Genomic DNA, 21,796 nt, shown 5'->3' with positions numbered 1-21,796 from the left:
GTTGCAGAGTTGGAAGGGATCACAAGGGTCTTCTAGCTCAACCCCATGCAGTGCAAGAATCTTTCACCCAATGGGGGGTTCAAATCCACAACCCTGAGATTAAGAGTCTCATGCTCTACTGCCTGAGCTATCCAGAAGCTCCAGGAAATGAGTGCAGCTCAGTGGATGTGCAAATGCCATTGTTGTTGTTGTGTTAAAAAAGGCCCCGGGTTCAATTTTCAGTATCTCCAGGCAGAGGTAGGAATGACCTCTTTCAGAAGCCCTGGAAAGCCATTGCTAGTCAGCATAGACAATTCTCATCTAGATTAATGAATGGTCTGATTCTGTATAAGACAACTTCCTAGGTTCCTATATATGAAAGGTAAATATATTTTGAGAAACATGGCTGCTCAGTATCTGTGCATGACTGTTTGAGATTCTTCCCAAATTCAATTGTTGCAACTCTCTTAGATATCACAAAATTCAAGAAAGCTGAGAATGTATCTATGGCAATAGCGGAAGAGAGAAAGAAAATCAGTGAACTACAGCAGGCTATTAGTAAGTTACTCAGAAACCACTTTTATCCGTCAAGGTCAAGGTGCCAGAACCTTTGAGGCAATAGGCGATTTCAGAACCATTGGAACGGACTTCTCTTTTCCATTACAGGCTACAATGGCACATTCTGGTGCCAATCCCGTTCTGACATATCAGTCAGATTAGCGCACCTGGAAACAGAGAATGGGTAGCTCTCTTAAGGTGTTTTAAGTGAGCACATGCGCAGAGGGCTGTAGGGATGAGCATACTAGCTCTGGCCCACTAGGGCTCTTCCCTGTGAAATTGCAGGGTGACGGTTTCAAGAAGAATGTCCTCATGGAGGCTCCCAACATTTTTTAGAACCAGCAACATAGGGAAAGTCACAAGTTCTCTGTGTACAATGTACAAGTTCTCTATTATGTACAGGATTATAAATAATATGGACACAGTCAAAGAGGCCATGTTGTTGAGCCTTTCTGGGCAAAGATCCATTTCGGTGGAAACCTAGCCAGATGGGCGGGGTATAAATAAATTATTATTTGTAGTAGTAGTAGTAGTAGTACGGATGTCTGGTTAATCCCATAGTCCTTTGAGGAAGAAGTGGGTGTATTAGCATGATGAAATCAGGAGGCTGATTTGGAGGACACAGTTGTCTGTTGAGGCACTTGTCCTGCAGGCCAAATACTGTGCCTGACTCATGAATCAATGACCAGTCCCCACATGTCCTCCTTTCTATGCTAAGGGAATTCATTCTGCGGAAGGACAGAGGAGCCTGTGAAATAAGAAAAAAGTATTTTCTTTCCCATCATGTCAGTAGTACAGCTTTTGTTTCCTATCTTTTCTTTCCTACTGTTCAAATAGTGGGTCATTCTAGTTTGTTTGTTTTTTTGTATATTACTCTGTACTCAAAAACGGTTCTGAAACTGTCTGGAAGGAATTGGCTGTTGGGATACTGCCAGAGAGACAAAGTCCATCATGGCCCCAAGCCGTCTGCCGGACGATCCATCGATCTCCCGTAGGCACGCAGTATCAGCAATTAGCGACATGAGTCTCTAGAAAATAGCCCAACATCTAGAGCTCATGCACACTCTTTATCAGCAGATAATTCACAGCCAGAAGTTGCACTCAGGAGAGCATTATTTACAAGTTTTATTCTGCGTTGATCAGAACAAAGAAAGACATGACTGCCTGCGTCAGTGTCTCCAGCAGAGAGAGAAAATGAAAGCAATAGGAAACATAAACATCCTGTGAACAGGACATGCGCAGACTCTCTGACTCACAAAGCCTGCTCCCTTTTAAGGTGGAACGGAAATATCCTAACATCCTCCCCCTTTCCGTGTAACCTGTAGTACCTGTGGTTCAACCCAATTGCAACCTTTGTACGTAAACCTTAAGTTGTTCTCTGTTAACAACCTTAGAAAACAGATCAGCAGGAATTTCATTTCCTGGCATGTAGGACACCTGAATGAGTCCTTTCTGAATACACTCTCTTGCACGATGTAGCTTAATCTGCAAGTACTTGGTTCTTTGCTTGCAACTCTCTGAGTTCAGCAAAGCCAAACATGATACACTTGTACAGGACATTTCACAGAAACTCTGATGTCCTTAAACAGTTGCATCAACCATTCACAATCCATGAGTGAAAATGACAGAGCATTGAATTCTGCTTCACAGGAACTTAGGCTCACTGTTGTCTGCTTCCTGCACAACCAGTCAAACAGGCAGTGGTTGTACATGTAGCATACTCCAGAAGTGCTTGTACCATCCGTGGTGTCACTTCCAAAACTTGGATCTGCAAAGATTTCAAGACCCCCAGTCTTCTGACTGGTGAACCTCAGTCTGTAGTGCATAGTCCCTTTCAAATAGCGGGCTATGCGCTTCAGAGCTTTCCAATCCAGAACAGTAGACTTGTTGGCATGTCTGCTAAGCAAGTTACAGCTTACAGCTATGTCAGGTCTTGAGCATCTAGCAATGAAATTCAACTTGCCTAGAATGCATCTGTACAGCGTTGTGTCAGAAAACGCTTCAGCAGTACTATCTACCTGGTAACCTGTCAACATCGGTGTGTCTGCTGGGTTTGCATCAACCAAATTCAAACTGGTTAATACATCAGCAATTTTCTGTGTTTGGTGTACCAGAAAATTACCTGCTTGGTCCCTCTCCACCTGCAGAGAAAGATAGTTGGATACCTCACCAAGATCCTTCATGTCAAAGTGCTCCTTCAGCTGAGCTAGGTTGCTTTGGTAGAAAGCCTGATTCTTCCAAAACATCAGAAGATCATCAACAAAACATAAACAATACAGTTTGTTTTGCCCCTCCTCCTTGACAAGCACACATGGATCAGCTTTGCCCTGGTGAAAACCTAGAGAAAGCAACATCTCAGTGAGTTTTGTGTTCCAACACCTGGCACTTTGTTTGAGACCATATAAGGATTTCCGCAGTTTACAGACCATTCCCTTCTGTATCTGCATTCCATCAGGTGGAAGCATAAACAGCTCCTCCCCCAAAATCCCGTACAAAAAAGCTGTATTGATGTCATGATGGGAAACATGCAGTTTCTCCTCTGCAGCTATCTTGAGCATCAGCCGAATGCTCTCATATTTGACGGTGGGTGAGTAGGTCTCGTGGTAATCCTGTCCTGGTACCTGTGAAAAACCTCTGGCAACCAATCTGGCTTTGTGTCTGACTACCTTGCCATTCTGGTCTGTCTTGGCCTTGAAGACCCATTTGCTGCCAACCAGTCTCATCCCTGAGACTACCGGTACCAGTTCCCAAGTTTGGTTTCTATTCAAGGAATCAACTTCAGCCTTCATGGCATTAAGCCAAGGCTCAGCATCTTTAGAGGTTAACTCCTGAACCTCTTTGAAGCTTGAAGGTTCCCACACCTTCTCTGAGCTACTAAGAACAGCAGTTGCTGTCTTAGCAAACTCATCAGCAAATCTCTTTGGAGGTCTGCCCTTCGTGGCTCTCTCAGATCTGCGTACTAGACGCAAGTCTTCTGGACTCATCTCCTCTTTCTTAGGAGAAAAGTGACCAATGGTGAACAGTGGTTCTTCCAGTTCATTGTCAGACGCATCAGATGGTCTGACTGAGGCCTTTGCGCTCTTGTAGTCTGCTGTGTCATCACTGTCACTGACACCAGCAGCAGTGCCGCCCACTGAACTGGAATCCGAACTCTGATCATCATCATCCTCATCCTCAGCTTCCTCAGCTTCCTCAGCTTTAGCTGCTTCCTTGACATCACCTTCATCCTCCTCTGGGTAACTCTGGAAAATTCCCACATTTCCCCCCCACTTAGGATTGTACTCAACACTCTTTGTGAACTTAATGGACTTAGAGTCAGTCATCCATACCCTGTATGCACCTTTTTCGTACCCCATGAACAAACCATGTGCCCCACGCTTCCCAAGCTTGTTGCTTTGTGGGGTGTGTACCCACATGTCAGAACCAAAGATTCTCATGTGCTTGATGTTGGGTTTCTTACCAAACATCTTCTCATAGGGGGTACAACCAATAGGGGATGACAATCTGCGATTATAAGTGTAAGCAAAATTCGACAGAGCCTCCCCCCCAATACTTATCAGGGAGATTGGCATCATGCAACAATGTTTTCATTCCTTGCAGCGACGTTTGATTTGCTCGCTCTGCAAGCCGATTCATCCATGGCGATCTAGGCGTTGATAAGTCATGCTGGATTCCCTTCTCAGTCAGGAAAGCTTCAAACTGCTGAGAAGTGAACTCCCCGCCCCGATCAGTAAAGAGACAGCCAATATGTTTACCGTGAACATTCTCCAACCAAGCACAGAATGCCTTGAACTTCGGAAATGCTTGCGATTTTTGCTCAAGCATAAACACATGAATGTACCTGGAAAAAGAATCAATCAGAACCATGAAGTACCTTGCTCCACCCAAAGAGGGCGCAAGTGGACCAACCAGGTCTGCGTGGACTAGCTGTTAGGGTTTGGAAGCCTGCCTGCTAGACTCCTTGCCTTTTGGAGCAACCTTCACCTTGTTCTTTGCACAAGATACACGTTTCATGTGAAACTTACAGGGTTTGATGGTCAAAACCTCAACCATCTCTGGCATCTTGGCCAGTGCCTTCCAAGAGAGGTGACAAAACCTTCTGTGTGCATCGTGAATGCATCCTGCATGAAGAACTTTGTTAGTTTGTGCAACACAGCAAGAATCAACATTAGACACAACAGCACCATTGTCATCATAAGTAATACAGAACAAGCCATCCATAAACTTTGCATGCAAAATGTCCTCTTTGCCTTTTCTGATGACACAGACGCTCCTCTTGAAGGAAATCTCAAAACCACGCCCAGTAAGTTGTGGGACACTGAGCAAGTTGTCTGCAGCGCCTGGAACATAAAGTACACCTTTGATGGTAGTGTGCAGACTTGCCAGTCTCACAGTCCCTTCTCCTGCAATCCGCAACGTCTTTCCGTCAGCCAGGTGGATCTCACCTTCTTGAGGTTTGAAGGAGATAAAGAGATGGCGGTCCTTCGCGACATGGCGGGTACTCCCTGAATCAACAACAAACCTGGCTTTGGCTTTTGGAGCAGCTTTTCCAGCAAGCAAGACCTTGTTTTCCACTGGCGTGGGCTTTTGCAGCTTGCCCCCCTGCTCCTGGCCATCAGACTTGCCTTTAGCCTTTGGTGAAGCTGTGCCAGCAAACAAAGCCTTGTTTTCCACTGGCGTGGGCTCTTCACCCTCCCTCTGCTTCTGGCCATCTTCAGGCATCAGTCTCTGTTTACTTCTAGCCTTCCGGCCTTTGCAAAGGCGATGACCTTGGTTCCCATGAGAAACAGAGCTCTCAGCTGCCGACTCCTTGGCTCCCCCTGGAGGCTGGAATGCTGCCTGGGATGACGTGATAGTCAGCTCCCCCTGCAGCTTGCAACCGGTGCCCTCGGCATCCCTGCATTCACTCGCATTCTGGGAAACAGCCAGGACCTCCGATGCAGTCAAACTCTGGGCTGGGATGACTGGCTGGTGGGCTATTTTCAAAGCATTCCACATCTTACGTCCAGTGACGTTGCCAGCTAACGTTGCAATTTCCTCCAGAGAGACGGACAAGACTATTACGTCTATCGCCCACGAATTCTGGGCTTTCCATCTATCTGTCAGAGGAACTGGAGGGGCTTCAGACACAGTATGCCACACTCCAAACTGACGCAGCAAACTCTCACACCATTTTGCCCAGGTTTTATAATTGTGCCGATTTAGCTTTGGGCACTCATCAGCTTCAGAAGCTTGGAAAAACTCCATTCCAGCTTTTTCTTTGAGCCGTGAGTCTATTTCACTTCAGAGACTTCTAATCTCAGCAGCCATAAATCTTGAGGCCTGCTGGGCTCGAAACCCAGACCAATTAGGCCTGCCGGACATCAAAAGCTCTTTCCGCGGCAAACAGAAAAGCCCTACTTTCGCTTTTCCTCCACATACCTTTCAGCAGTCTGTCGCAGTCTTACTCTCCTGTAAGTGCTGTGAATCTGGACCCGAAACCTGTTGTTGGGATACTGCCAGGGAGACAAAGTCCATCATGGCCCCAAGCCGTCTGCCGGACGATCCATCGATCTCCCGTAGGCACGCAGTATCAGCAATTAGCGACATGAGTCTCTAGAAAATAGCCCAACATCTAGAGCTCATGCACACTCTTTATCAGCAGATAATTCACAGCCAGAAGTTGCACTCAGGAGAGCATTATTTACAAGTTTTATTCTGCGTTGATCAGAACAAAGAAAGACATGACTGCCTGCGTCAGTGTCTCCAGCAGAGAGAGAAAACGAAAGCAATAGGAAACATAAACATCCTGTGAACAGGACATGCGCAGACTCTCTGACTCACAAAGCCTGCTCCCTTTTAAGGTGGAACAGAAATATCCTAACATTGGCTACAGCAAGGTTGAATTTCACAGAAGACCTGGTGGAGCTCCCTTGCACCTCTCAGTCTGTGTCTGGGACTTTGGGCTGTTGACCCAAATCTGTTAGAAAGCTGGCTAGTGACCCTCTCCTCTACCTTCCCCTAAAAGGGAACATTGGCAACGGCCCATAGCTGTTCCAATCCAGAGAGTCCAGAGATGCTTTCTTTAGGAGTGGTCACACCACTGCTTCTTTCAATGCAGCACGGACCACCGCCTCATAGAGCAAAGCATTAACCACAATCTGGACCCAACCAGTCAGCCCCCTCTGATAGATTTGATAAGCCAGGAGGGATTGGAGTTGAGGGGCCATGGGGCTGGATGCATTGCTCCCAGTACCTTCTCCATGTCAGCTAATTGCATAAGGTGAAACTGATCCCACTAAACATCCTCTATAGAGCCACTGGGTTCTTCAACTGGAGATGCAACATTTGGAGAAACAAATGCACTCTGAAGTTGAGCAACTTTATCCTTTAAGTGCGTAGCCAGTGGGTCCTAGTGGGTCTTTGAGGACAATGCTAGATTTTCTTCAGTGGGGGTGGTTCCCCCACCCAAGCTGCTCCCAACGTTCCCCCTAATATCAGTGTTTTAAACTCTGCAGAGTCCTGCAAGCTGGCTTCTACTACAACCTCACTTGTCCTTTCTCTCTTTTTATTCCTCTCACATTCTGGTCATTGCTCAAAGATGACATTCACCGCAAGTTAGATGAGGAATGGATTGTTTGGCATGGAGCCCTATATACATTTGACTTCATTGCCACCCCAAGGACTTGGAAACAGTGCATACAACTCTGCAACAGCATGAAATACAATACAAAATTGTTATGTGTTGAAAATGATGAGGAGGAGGTGAGCAGATCATGCAATAAATTCTTAAGAGACAATGGAGGAGTGTGACTTTGGGGTTAGATTTCAGCGTCTGCTGTGGTTGTAGAGACTGGTAAGGGACAGGCATGTTTTGCTGCACCTCTGGTATTATATATACATATCATATATATATAAGAGGTAGTATTGACCCATCACAGCAGGATGCTGCTCCATCCTGATCCTCTGGGTAACTTGCCATCATGTGTAAGTGGGAACATTATGGCTTCCTGCTCCTCTGCTCCATGAGCAAGAGTCAGAAACCTCTTTTTAAGTACTCAAGTTCACAATACAATTGTATGGAGAGACCAGGAATAATGAGACCTGGGAAACCATTTGAATCCCCACTCTGCCATGAAGCTTGCTGGTCAGGACTGCCTTTCATCCCACCTTACCCCACGGGACTGTCGTGAGGACAAATGGGGAGAGGAGAAGGTCACACAACACCTTGAGCTCTTTTGGAGGAAAAGGTGGCATATTAGTATTAGTATTATTATTTATTTATTTATTCCATTTATCAAAATACTCCTTTATCAAAAGAGTCCAGGGTGGTGGGTCCTGGGTCCAATTTAACATCGCTTGAGACATTGCAGAATCAGTCTCTCCGTCGCCTCCTGAAACTCCCCGTGTGTGAGAGCAACGCAGCCATACATCTGGAGTTAAGGATTGCATCATTGGAGACTGTCATCTGGAAGCGAGTCTTTGGCTATTGGTTGTCCAGCTGGCATAGGCTTCCCGCCCATTACCTTTTCCAGTGCCTCTGGCGGGACGACTTTGTCAATCCGTGGGTAGGAAAAATCCAAGCCAAACTTCTGAGCATCGGAATTTCCCCAGCGGACTCCTTAAAGATGAACTTACACTCAGCCAAAAGCCTTATAGAGCAAAGATTAGCAGACATTGAAAATCAACACAACCTCGCCTGGGGTGGGGGTGTCTGCTCCCCCAGGTATCACGGAATAACCCCACCACTTGGCCTTCCATCATACATGTCATCTCTTTCATCTGTACCACACCGACTTGCATTCATTCGTGCAAGGTTCAATGTCCTTCCATCGAACCTGCTGAGCCACAGATTTTCCAGGGGTTTGGTGTCTCCGCTATGCGTGTGTGACGGGAAAACTGTTGAATCTCTTCCACATATAATGTTCAACTGTCCCCTACATAGCATAGCCAGGACAAAATTCCTGGGTCCTGTTTTATTGCGCTTGGTTGGCAGGCCTGTTGAGTCACACGCCGCACTACTTTTGCAGGATACAGATCCTTCTGTAACTCTGCAGGTGGCAAGATTCCTGAACGCGGTTATCTCTCACACAAAAACCACTAAAAAACAACAACAACATCAAAAACTAATCGGACAGTTACGATGAGAGTGCATGTCGGATCTCGTCTTCAGTTTTCCTTTTCTGCGATCCGTCCCTTGGAGCTCTCCGGGCCCTAAGCTGTTATTTGGCTCTGCTCAATGACCCACCCTTGCTTTCGTAGATTTTCACGGGTACAGGAATGCAGGTTTTGGTGTTTTCGGGTATCTTCCCGTGTAAGAGTTGGGGTGTCTAGGCGACGTTTCGACGAGGTCTCACTCGTCATCTTCAGGCTGGTGCTTTCGGCTTCTTGTTACTAGAACAGAGCAGGATCTCAGTGTTTGAGTTCCTATAAATACTGTTGAGGGGGTGTGGTGTATAGCCTCCAACGTTCTGGGCAGAGAGGAAGTTCCCAGGTTATTGTGCCTTTTCTTCTTTTGTTCATTAATTACTTGAGGGATATCTTGAGTGATTTCTTGAGTGATATTCTGAGTACCACTTAGGAGGGTCATTAGGTGTGGATTAGTTGCTAAAGCTTTCGTGTCTTGACCTCTTGAGCTTGTGAAGAGTTTTTCTGAGTTTTTCTGAGAAGAGTTTTTCTGAGAAGATGGCTGTACTGCACTTAGTTGTGCTCTGGCTTGGCTTCGTGTATAGGGGCGAGCTGTGGTTTTGTGCCCTGTGCCAGCCAGATCTGTGTAGGGATTGCAGGGGGGTGCAGCATCCGGAGGTGCCACTATGGTTTGGCTACTGGATGGTATCTGTAATTTATCTGTGGAGAGGGTCTGGGTTTGGGTCTGGTGTGGTTGATTGGAGATGGCGTTCTGTGTGCCTCTGGTTCTGGTGTCGGTTTTTGTGGGGAGGGCTAATTTCCAGATGTCTGGCAGGCGGGACGTGTCGTCACGCTTGTTCATGTTGTGAGGGTGTTTCTCTATCTCGATGGCTTCCATGATTATTCTCTTGTGGTGATGTTCCATGTTAAAGAGCAATTTGGAATCTGCAAAATTAATTTCGTGTCCTGTTTCTTTCATGTGTTGGTAAAGAGAGGAAGTTTTTTCTTCTTTTTTGACGGCATTCTTGTGTTCTGCGATACGTGCATTTATTCGTCTGTTTGTTTGTCCAATGTACGTGGCTGGGCAGACTTTGCAGGGTATTTCATAGACCCCTTGGTTTTCTAACTGGATTTTATCTTTTGGGTTTCTGAGGATATTGGCTATTTTTTGGTTGGTGCAAAAGGCTGTTTTGATATTGTGTTTATGGAGGATTTTGCTAATTTTATCTGTGGTGCCCTTGATATAAGGAAGGAGGGCCATGCCATTGTTTTCTTCTGTGTCTTGGTTTTTGGGGGGTGTTACGAAGCTAATCCAAAAAGAAACACCCCCCAAAAACCAAGACACAGAAGAAAACAATGGCATGGCCCTCCTTCCTTATATCAAGGGCACCACAGATAAAATTAGCAAAATCCTCCATAAACACAATATCAAAACAGCCTTTTGCACCAACCAAAAAATAGCCAATATCCTCAGAAACCCAAAAGATAAAATCCAGTTAGAAAACCAAGGGGTCTATGAAATACCCTGCAAAGTCTGCCCAGCCACGTACATTGGACAAACAAACAGACGAATAAATGCACGTATCGCAGAACACAAGAATGCCGTCAAAAAAGAAGAAAAAACTTCCTCTCTTTACCAACACATGAAAGAAACAGGACACGAAATTAATTTTGCAGATTCCAAATTGCTCTTTAACATGGAACATCACCACAAGAGAATAATCATGGAAGCCATCGAGATAGAGAAACACCCTCACAACATGAACAAGCGTGACGACACGTCCCGCCTGCCAGACATCTGGAAATTAGCCCTCCCCACAAAAACCGACACCAGAACCAGAGGCACACAGAACGCCATCTCCAATCAACCACACCAGACCCAAACCCAGACCCTCTCCACAGATAAATTACAGATACCATCCAGTAGCCAAACCATAGTGGCACCTCCGGATGCTGCACCCCCCTGCAATCCCTACACAGATCTGGCTGGCACAGGGCACAAAACCACAGCTCGCCCCTATACACGAAGCCAAGCCAGAGCACAACTAAGTGCAGTACAGCCATCTTCTCAGAAAAACTCTTCTCAGAAAAACTCAGAAAAACTCTTCACAAGCTCAAGAGGTCAAGACACGAAAGCTTTAGCAACTAATCCACACCTAATGACCCTCCTAAGTGGTACTCAGAATATCACTCAAGAAATCACTCAAGATATCCCTCAAGTAATTAATGAACAAAAGAAGAAAAGGCACAATAACCTGGGAACTTCCTCTCTGCCCAGAACGTTGGAGGCTATACACCACACCCCCTCAACAGTATTTATAGGAACTCAAACACTGAGATCCTGCTCTGTTCTAGTAACAAGAAGCCGAAAGCACCAGCCTGAAGATGACGAGTGAGACCTCGTCGAAACGTCGCCTAGACACCCCAACTCTTACACGGGAAGATACCCGAAAACACCAAAACCTGCATATATATATATATATATATATATATATATATATATATATATATATATACACACAACATTAAAAACACATTATAGAATATCGGAGATAGAAACACAATGAAATAATAATAAAGTATACTAACAGACAGCCTGATAATAAAATAATGATCATAATAACAGTCCTCTCCCCCACACTTCTACAGGCCATAGATTAATTAAGAGGAATGGCTTTGCCCTTTGCCTAAAGGCATGTAATGATGGCACAAGGGAAGCCTCTCTGGGAAGAACATTCCATAATTGGGGAGCCACCACAGAAAAGGCCCCTTCTCTTTTTGCAATCCTCCTAACCACTCAGGGGTAGGGGACATTGAGAAAGGCCTCAGATGCTTTCTGGCAGCTATTGAATGAGCCATGCAATAGAAAGTATTTGTTAGATAAAGTTAAATTAAGTTAACGAAAAACAACTTCGCACAACTGTGTAAATAATAGTTTAATTGTAAATTAGTACATTGGCTAGGGTCGGAAGTTTCTTTTCTTTGCTGACTCAAACAGTGGATATCATTATGTCTGCCTTTATTCACACTTTCATTCTTTTTCTTTCTCTTTGTTTTTTCTTTCTTCTGTTCTTTTCCATTCTTTTCTTTTCCCATTTATATTCTTTATCACCTTTATAACATAGTGAATGCTATTTTGTTGGTATTGCATGTATTTTAAGAATCTGTTTGTCTAAGAAAATCTTCAATAATAATAAAAGAGAGAGAGAGGCCCAGGGTATGGTGGGTTCCTAAGGGGAACTTGTTCTGGACATCAATCTGGCCATTGCATTTTTCACCAGCTGAAGTTTTCTGCTGCTCAGTGAGACCAAGACCTAGGCATTTTTGCTCCTTCGTTTCCGCCTTATCATTCTTATTGGCCTTCCCCATTCTTTTCAGACCTCCTGAAAAGGACTGAAAAGATATAAACATACTCACCCCTCTATTTTTTCTTGCTTTTCTTGAGGGAAGAAAATGACACCCCAAAGGGATATATGTTTTCCCCAAAGGAATCTCGTAAACATTTGCATCCACAAAAGCACCCTTTACCCCTCTTAACCTGTATTCACCTGAACACCAACTGGCAGATTTTAAGGTTTTATGAGCACAGGGTCTGCCAATGTAGCAGCCATTGTGTCAGTTTCAGCTACAAAAAAAATGTAAAAAACAATGACGATTTTTTTCAATTGACTTGCCTAAGATCCAGGGCATAGCGCCACATTTCAGAAATTCCCCATGGGATCTCTATTCTACCTTTGAAATCCTGGTAATGTCTGGGAAAATTCAAACTTATGAAAGCCTTATCATACAAGAGCGAGCCTCACAGCAACACAGAGAAGAAAAAGACACATCATTGTGCTTGCAGGCTCCACCCTTGGTGGAGGGTTTTCTCCATAAACACACACTGACTTTGCAGAGTTTCCAGTGATGTAGTGAGCTCCCTACGTTTGAGTCAAGGTGGCTGCATTCAGGTATTTGAATGGCTGTGTATACTGTAGTTTATGATAAATCCTGCCACAGTGAGATACTGCTACACACAGAACAATATATAGTCTACTTTGTCTTCCTGGGGAAGGGGCATTATGTGGAAAGTTTTAAGAGGAAAACTAGAATTTCTTCTTTTCTGTGTTGTAGGCCTTTGCTGTATCCAGAGTGAAGAACAAACCGACCGACTATTTTATTGGAGTTTCGATGGTAGGCTCAGAATGGCATTGCTATGATAGATCGTTTAGAATCAAGAAACTGTAAGTCTAGATTCCTCATCACCTGGGAACTTTCATAACCAAGTAGTATTTGAAGAGAGCCAAGATATATATGTGCTTATATGGCTATTGTCAGAGCTGCTTCAAGATCCTAGCTCACAGAGGATCACGCTAGCCAGCGGTCATTAAGTAAAAGTCTTTATTGAGTTACAGTTTCCATTCTCAAGCTGCTGCGTGCAACTCTACGTCTAATGGCTAGATCGGCGAAGCTCCGTCTGAGTCTCCGCCCCTTGTGCACCAACTTAATATCCTAGCCCTGCTCCACCTTTTCCGCCTGACTGTTCTCCTCTGGGTCCCTCTGCCCCCCGGGGTCTCTTCCTTCCTGGATTCTTCTGACGCCGACCCCCCGGAACTCCCTGTCTCCTTGCGCCGGGCTTTAGGACCTGGCTCCCTTTCCTGGCTGCCTACTGCGTCACTTTCCTGTGCATTTGAACTTGGCGCGCGCGCCCAACCTTCCACTTTCCGTCTGACCATTTCTTCGCTCCCCGATGGAGGTGTGGCCACTCCTGACTCGTGCCCTCCCCCCTGTTGCGAGCTGCCAGCGCTTGATCTCTGGCGCTCTTCCTCTTCCCTGCTCTCTGGCTGTGACGCTGGTCCCGATTTCCAACTGCTCTCCTCGGAGTCCCCTCTGGCTCTATCTTCCTGGGGTGTCCCCCTAGGCTCCCCCCTTGCCCTGACCACTGGTGCTCCTTTCTGTGAATCTTCTGATTCACTGGAAAGACTCGGAGATCTCGGGTCGTCGTCATCACTCATCTTTTCTTCTGCCTCCTCCCCCTCGCTCTCTGTTTCCTCCCTTGCCCTTGCCTCTGCTCCTGAACCCCTGACATCCATCCCCCCTCGAAGCCCCCCGTTCCCCCCTCCCCTCCTTCCGGTGCGGGAACTGGGTGCTGCTGTGTCAGAGGGACGAACGTCGGATACAGTTCGCTTCCCGTGGCGGGCCTCCATCTGAAGTCTCCCGGTTCTGCCTCCCTGCTCTCGTCGACGACGGTCACCTCCGCTTCCATCTCTGTGCTGCCGTGCTCGAAACCAGGGTCGTCCCCGAAAACGTCCATGTCCGTCTCTCCCTCACTTCCTCCTGGCGGCGTTGCTCGTCCTGGACCTTCCAGCCACTCCCTGCGCCACTGCTCCTCTGGTCTATCGTCCCACCAATACGAGGGTTCTGAGGCAGATCCCGAGGGTGACCCCTCCGGGGAACGGGCGTCTCGTATCGGGTCCTCGTCCGAGTCGAACCCCCGGAACGTGCTGGCAGAAAGCGTTGGCGTGAAAAGCCAGTCGTCGAAAAAGTCTCCTGGCATTGGTCTATGTGGGAAGAGGGCATGAAACTCGTCTTTGAGCAGAGGTTCGTCCAAGGCGTAGCCCGGCACCCAGCTGTTCGCACTGGCCGGGGTGCCCTCCTTGGCGAGAAGGTATTCTACCCCTTCTTCCCCCCATCTGGAGTCCAAAATCTCCGTGACTTCGTTGATGCGTTCCTTCTGTGCCACTCCCGCGTGCCCGGTTCCTTCTCTGAGCGGACTCGGTGCCGTTCCGGGTTCCTGAAACCTGTGCGGTGCGTTGTAGGGAGTGAGCACCGATCTGTGGAACACCGGATGCATTCTGGAACCCTCCGGCAGCGCCAGCCTGAAAGCCACCGGGTTGACCTGCTCTTCGACTTGGTAGGGCCCCAGTTGCTTATGCCCCAGCTTCTTCTTGGCCAACGACCTGGCTGGCACCGCGTGGGCTGCTAACCAGACCCAGTCTCCCACATGGATCTCTTCGCCAACCCTTCTGTGTTTGTCCGCTTGCACCTTGTATGCATGTTTGGCCAGCTCCAGGTGTCGTCGCAGCTGATCGTGGACCTCCTGCAACTCCGACGCGAACGCATCTGCTGACTGCGGCTCCCCCTCCCCCATCCTTTCCAGTCCCGGGAAGGTTCTGGGGTGCCTCCCGTTGTTAGCGAAGAACGGCGTGACCCCCGTGGACACGTGCTTCGTGTTGTTGTAGGCAAACTCGGCGAGCGGCAGGTAATCCACCCACGTTGCAGGCTGTTGATTCGCATAACATCTCAGGTACTGCTGCATGATGGCATTGACCCGCTCCGCCTGCCCGTTGGTCTGCGGGTGTCTCGCCGACGCTAGGTTGATCTTGACGTTCAGGAAGCCCATCAGCTTCTGCCAGAAATTCGAGATGAACTGCCGCCCCCGGTCGGACAGAATAGACCGTGGCAGACCGTGAACCTTGAACACGTGGTCTATGAACAGTTTGGTGGTTTGCTCCGCCGTGGCCACCTTGGCACACGGAATGAAATGTGCCATCTTGGAGAACAAGTCCACCACCACCAGCACGGCCGTCTTGCCCCTCGAGCTGGGCAGATCCGTGACAAAGTCCAGGGCCACTCTCTCCCATGGTTCGACCGGAGTTTGCAGCGGTTCCAACAGTCCGGCCGGCGGTCTGTGCACCGGTTTGGCCCTCTGGCAGGTGTCACACCGCGCCACGTAGTCCGCGACCTCCCCTCTCATTCCGGGCCACCAGAAGTCCCTGGCGACTAATTCCACCGTCTTCTCCTTGCCAAAGTGCCCGGCAGTGGGCGCGTCGTGCAGCTGCTGCAGTACCTTGGCGCGAAGTTCGTCTCCCGGCACGTAGATGGCCCCTTTACGGATGAGCAATCCATCTCTCAGCTGGAACCCGTCGGTCGCTGCCGTACCCCTTTGCACCTCTGCCATCTTTGCTTGCGCGAAGGAGTCATCCTGCAACGCTCGCCGCACCGCCTCCAGGTCCACTGTTGCCGCAGCGCACGCCCACACTGTTGGTGCGAAGATGTGCATGGCGGCCGCTGGCTTGGCGTCCTCCAGATATTGTGGCTTACGAGAGAGAGCGTCCGCCATGATGTTGGTGTCCCCCGGGACATACTCTATTCGGAAGTTAAAGTTCGCAAAGAACTCAGCCCAACGTATCTGCCTCTGGTTCAGGAACTGTGCCGTGCGCCAGTGCTCCAGATTCTTGTGGTCCGTGCAGACCTGCACCGTGTGCTTGGCGCCGATCAGGAAGTGCCTCCATGCTTTGAATGCTGCATGAATGGCCAGCAACTCCCTGTCCCAGATGGTGTAATTCTGTTCGGACTTGCTGAGCTTCCTGGAGTAAAACGCTCCCGGCCGCCAAACCCCCTGCGGGTCTTTCTGCAGCAGGACTGCTCCCATGGCTCTGTCCGAGGCATCTGTCTCCACCCTCATCGGCCTGCTGGGGTCGACATGCAGCAGCTGCTCTTCAGACGCGAAGAGATGCTTGAGTGCCTGAAAGGACTGCTCCGCCTGCTCTGTCCAGATGAACTTCTTTTTCTTGGAGCTAAGCGTGTCCGTGATGGCCGCTGTCTGCATAGCGAAGCCTTTGATAAACTTGCGATAGAAGTTCGCGAAGCCGACAAACCGTTGGACCTCCTTCCGGTTGCGTGGGCTCTTCCAGTCCAACACCGCTCGAACCTTGGCGCTGTCCATGGCGAGCCCCTTGTCAGACAACTTGTAGCCCAGAAAATCCACCTCCGTCACGTCGAATTGGCACTTCTCCAGCTTGGCGTAGAGCCTATGCTGCTGTAGCCTGCTTAGCACTTCTCTGACGTGTCTGTCATGCTCCTGCTGCGATTCCGAAAAGATCAGGATGTCATCTAAGAAACAGACGCACGTCTTGTAGAGGAGCCCCGCCAACACGTGATGCATGAACGCTTGAAAAACGTGGGAGCCATTTTGCAATCCAAAAGGCATAACTCTATATTCGTAGGTGCCCAGAGGCGTGAACATGGCCGTCTTCCACTCATCCCCTTCCCGCATGCGAATGAGGTTGTACGCCCCTCGCAGGTCTAACTTGGTGAACACGCTGCCCTTCCGTACCTTTGTGAGGAGGTCGTCGATCCGGGGCATGGGGAAGTCCGATGGCTTGGTCACACTGTTTAAGATGCGATAGTCCACCACCAGTCTTTTTTGGGGCGTGTCCCGCTTATTAACAAAGAATACCGGACTGCCCCCCGCTGCCTTGGACTCCCGGATGAAACCGCGCTCCAAATTATGATCTATGAACTCTTTGAGTTCCTGCAGTTCGTCCTCTGACATGGAATACAGCTTCCCTTTAGGCAGCGCCGCCCCCGGCAGCAGGTCAATTTTGCAGTCATATGGTCTGTGGGGGGGTAGCCTGTCTGCCTCCTTCTCGCAGAAAACCTCCAAAAATTCTGCGTACTTGTGGGGAATCGCTTGCAGTGTGCCTAGCCGCAGCTGTGACTCCTCTTCCTCTCCTTCCTGCCGGGGGACGATGCAGTGTTCAGCACAAAAGGAAGAGCCGAAGGTCAGCTGCCTCTGGTACCAAGCCAGCGTTGGGCTGTGCTTGTCCAGCCAACTCATGCCCAATACAATGGGCGTGTCCGATAGTTGAGTGACGTTGAAGCTGATGATTTCCTTGTGATTCCCAAGGCGCATCACCATTGGTGGCGTCTGCTTCACCACTTGCCCCCCTAGCAGCTCCCTGCCATCCACCGTGACCACCTGCAGGGGCAGCGTGGCCGGCAGCAACTGTATAGCGTGCCGGTCTACAAAGTCCTGCCCTATAAAGTCCGCATTGCTTCCCGAGTCAATGGTGAGCGGCACGTCCATGGTGATTCCACTGGGCAGCTGGAGCGATGCGGTGAGCCTCACTACTGGTTTGGGCGGGAGGGGGTCCATGGGCAGAGAAATCTCCGGGGACTTCTTTACTGACACGTCTGGCTGGGCCCCATTGCCTCTTCCTCCAGCCAGACATCGTCGTTTCCCTGCTGTGGTCCTCCTTGTTGCGTTGCTGCAGTTACCATTGCTGAGGCTGCAGTGTGCTTGTGGAGCCTCCGGGGACACTCTTTCGCCATATGCCCTGGATCCTCGCAGATGTAACACTTCCTGTTCCCTCTAGGAGGCTTCGCTTTCAATGTTGTCGGTGCTAGGGCTCTGGCTGCTGATTGAGCCCTTGCACTTCCAACCTCCATAGTTTCCACACCTCCTCCTTGTGGAGGCGTGGATTGCGCACGCGCTGCTTCTCTGGGAAGGAAGGAGGAGCCCCTGGCTGGTTCGCGCCCGCCACGCCCTTCGTCCCTGCTCCACGGACGTTCTTCCAGCCGCACCCCCACGGCTAGCGCCCTCTGAACGATCTCCTGCGTGGTCCGGGGTCTCTCCCCCCTCGCAATTTCATCTTTAACAGAGCCGTGCAATCCCTCCCAAAACAGGTCTCTTACAGGAGCCGAATCCCTGTCCCATTCCAGAGCACTGACCAAAGCGAAAAAGCGGGCATGATACTGCCTTACGCTGGCCCTTCCTTGTTTCAGTCCATGTATCTGTTGCCGAGCAAGATCCACGTCAATGCTTGATAAGAAACACCCATCCATCGCTTTAATAAAGGCATCCGCATTTTGGAGCGCCGGATCCTTATCCCTCCACAAATTGCGCAGCCATGCTTTAGCTTCCCCATGCAAATGGGACATGATGAACCCCACTTTCTCTTGCTCATCTCTAAAGTCTTTTTTCAGCAGTTCCAGTGCGCACATTACATCTGCTCTAAAGTTGGGGTACTGCTGCAGGTTCCCATCGAAGTGAGAGACCAGCCCGCCTGTTCGTCTCGCCAACCCAATTCCCTCCTGTTTGGGTGTCAGTTGCCCTTGCTTCGTAAGCATGTCCAACCTGACCTGGAGATCCCTGCAGGCGGCAGCTGCCTCCTCCTCTCTCTTCCTGGATGCGAGAGCCTCGGCATTCAGTTGTGACACTGCTTTTCTGAGTTCCTCTATCTGCTGCTCAGCCGTCATGTTGTCTGCCGTTCGTGAGCTAGCTAGTAGGCACCTGCTTCTCTCCTCTCCTCGAGGCTGTAGATGCCCACAATTTGGAGACGGAGCTTACTGTCAGAGCTGCTTCAAGATCCTAGCTCACAGAGGATCACGCTAGCCAGCGGTCATTAAGTAAAAGTCTTTATTGAGTTACAGTTTCCATTCTCAAGCTGCTGCGTGCAACTCTACGTCTAATGGCTAGATCGGCGAAGCTCCGTCTGAGTCTCCGCCCCTTGTGCACCAACTTAATATCCTAGCCCTGCTCCACCTTTTCCGCCTGACTGCTCTCCTCTGGGTCCCTCTGCCCCCCGGGGTCTCTTCCTTCCTGGATTCTTCTGACGCCGACCCCCCGGAACTCCCTGTCTCCTTGCGCCGGGCTTTAGGACCTGGCTCCCTTTCCTGGCTGCCTACTGCGTCACTTTCCTGTGCATTTGAACTTGGCGCGCGCGCCCAACCTTCCACTTTCCGTCTGACCATTTCTTCGCTCCCCGATGGAGGTGTGGCCACTCCTGACTCGTGCCCTCCCCCCTGTTGCGAGCTGCCAGCGCTTGATCTCTGGCGCTCTTCCTCTTCCCTGCTCTCTGGCTGTGACGCTGGTCCCGATTTCCAACTGCTCTCCTCGGAGTCCCCTCTGGCTCTATCTTCCTGGGGTGTCCCCCTAGGCTCCCCCCTTGCCCTGACCACTGGTGCTCCTTTCTGTGAATCTTCTGATTCACTGGAAAGACTCGGAGATCTCGGGTCGTCGTCATCACTCATCTTTTCTTCTGCCTCCTCCCCCTCGCTCTCTGTTTCCTCCCTTGCCCTTGCCTCTGCTCCTGAACCCCTGACAGCTATTTATTATGATGATTTAATTTATATTCCAATTAGTTTCCAGAGAGCTTCAAAGTGGTTTACAAAACATTTTTAAAAATGCACATGGTTAAAATTGAAAAGTACAAAATCCACGGGCAGGAAAGGTGTGATTAAATGAGCCTCTCACACCACCTTTGTTGCCCAGCTGCAACACAACAACCCTGGAGTGCAACCAGTGGGATTTATTCTCTGGCCGTTGCTGCCACCACCCTTCCACTTCCTCCAGCAGTCCAGAGGGAAGGGACCTGGGGTGCACCAAAGCAACTGCTTTTCAAGCTTCTCTGATGCAAAGGCAGCCCACACTCTGTGTGTTGGGAATCCTGGAAACCAAGACCCAAGTGTGGGGTGAGTACTCTTTGATGAGAGAACCTCAGCAGAGATTTAAGCTAGCAAAAGATGCAGCAAATAAAACTGTGGAAATGTCAGCTGTAAACCCCTAAAAATGTCCCCTTAGCAGTGAATTCCAAAGTATCCCACTTTCAAAGGTTCTTCCCAACTTCCCTAGCACAAAAAAAGAGCACACATTTAGTAAGTCATAAAATGACTTTCTGCTTTCAAATCAGATGCTCTGCTACTGAGCTGTGGCACTTGCCAATGGTAGACACCCCTCCCACAACCCCTGTTCCCTCTCTGTCTTCTCCTGCTTTGTTCTCTGAATGGGCAAAAGACAAAGACTGGAAAATGCTACTATCAAATTGCCTGGTGGTCCGGATTAAGATTAGGATTGCCCTCTCTGTAAACTGTGTGTGCTGTGGGCCCTGGGGTAACCCGAGCAACACGGTTCAGGTCCGGTCCGAATCAAAGGGTTCCACGAGGAGTCAGTCCGACAGAGCCAAGGAAGGACACAAGGCAGGAAACCAGGCAAGGACAGGTACAGGGTCTCAGGCAGGTTCTAGCAAACAGCAATGTTGCTCCCGCAACCTGGGGCGGGGTCCAACAGCCTTTTATCTTTGTCAGGGTAACAGCCGGTCCTGATCCCCGGTGACTCACCTCCCTGACTCGCCCAAAGGCCTCTCCTTCTCTCAGACCTCAGTCTCTGCATCTCGGGAGACACTGGTGCATTACTAGACCCAGAGGCCGCCTCAGCCTCTCCTGACCCAACCGGTAGTGGAGCAGCTGTAAGTGATGGCCCAGCTGAAGGCAACGAGGTCATCCCTGCATCTGGAGCCAGGGCAGGCTCAGGCCCCTGACACGGCCCAGCTGGTGCTTGTTGCAGGAGAACCTGTGCAGACTGGGGCTCTTCAGAATCAGGCCCCAGACTAGGTTCAGATGCCACCTGAGGCAAAGGATCCGGTGCGGATTGAGACTCCTCTGGTTCCGAGTCCAAGTCCGAGTCCCAGGCCATCACACCGTGCAACTTTGTCACAGGTGAGGTACTGCCTTGGAAAGGAGGCTTAGCCTGTATTTTCCCACTGGCCTGCAATCTTCCCTTCAACACTCCAAATAATCAAAATCCTACCATTTATTAATTTATAGGGTTTGCCTGCAAGAATATTTCCCACCTTATTTTCCTGAGGAAAGCACAATAAGTGCTGGTTGGATATACGTGTTTCTGCAGGCTAGCACATGATTTGCCTTCCAATCAAATAATAATAATAATAATAATAATAATAATAATAATAATAATAATAATAATACCCCACCCATCTGCTAGTTTCCCCCAAACACTCTGGGCAGCTCACAGCATATATCAAAACATAAAAAGCAATCATTAAAAACTTCTTGATATGGGGAATAAAATGAGACTCATCTGGTGTTGGTGGTAGTGCAGAAAGTCTGTAAGCTCTGACTACAGGGTAGGGCAGAGAGGCAGGGGAGTGCTCTAGACCTAAAGAGAATTCTTCTCTGAATAACTTGCTGGGTTACTGCAAAAATAATGAGTAAGTGTGTGGAGGATAGGGAAGCATTTCATTCTAGTAGGTACAGAATAAAGTATTCAGACTGAGTAGTTTCTCCTCTCCTTTTCAGCTACTGGGATTATAATCTTCCAGCAAATAAAGGTCCTGCAAAACCAGATACAACCAACTGTGTCATCATCAAAAGGGGCTGTCAGCATATTTATACTTGTTGGCGTGATGTTTATTGCCACGACCTAAAACGGTGCATCTGCAAAAGGAAACCTATTCAAAAGTGGATGAAATAACTGATTATCTGCAATCTATGCCACTTTGTCAATCCTGCTATACCGAGGCTGGAAAAGAGCCATTTTACAGCAGCAAAGGCTTAGTTGGGTACTGAAATAAAGTGTGGAAGAATTCAA

The 21,796-nt window shown here is 48.9% G+C and overlaps 1 protein-coding gene across 4 annotated transcripts in view; it reads left to right on the top strand.

The window, feature by feature from the left end:
• Window positions 1-21,796, top strand: part of LOC308594844 (uncharacterized protein) — a 30,782-nt gene extending 8,986 nt beyond the window's left edge. For 3 of the 4 annotated variants that reach the window (XM_081208283.1, XM_081208282.1, XM_081208285.1), the window contains 4 exons: window positions 451-537; window positions 7,118-7,281; window positions 12,757-12,866; window positions 21,505-21,796. In XM_081208283.1, coding sequence (XP_081064409.1) covers window positions 451-537; window positions 7,118-7,281; window positions 12,757-12,866; window positions 21,505-21,679 — 536 coding nt within the window. In that variant the 3' untranslated portion in view covers window positions 21,680-21,796. The remainder of the gene's footprint in view (window positions 1-450; window positions 538-7,117; window positions 7,282-12,756; window positions 12,867-21,504) is intronic. The other variant, XM_081208284.1, reaches the window with a different exon arrangement.

This window comes from Podarcis bocagei (assembly GCF_964188305.1).
Source record: "Podarcis bocagei genome assembly, chromosome: 9".
Classification (NCBI taxonomy): Eukaryota; Metazoa; Chordata; class Lepidosauria; order Squamata; family Lacertidae; genus Podarcis; species Podarcis bocagei.
Note: the sequence above shows the minus strand (reverse complement) of the source record. Positions and strands in the feature narration are given on the sequence as shown.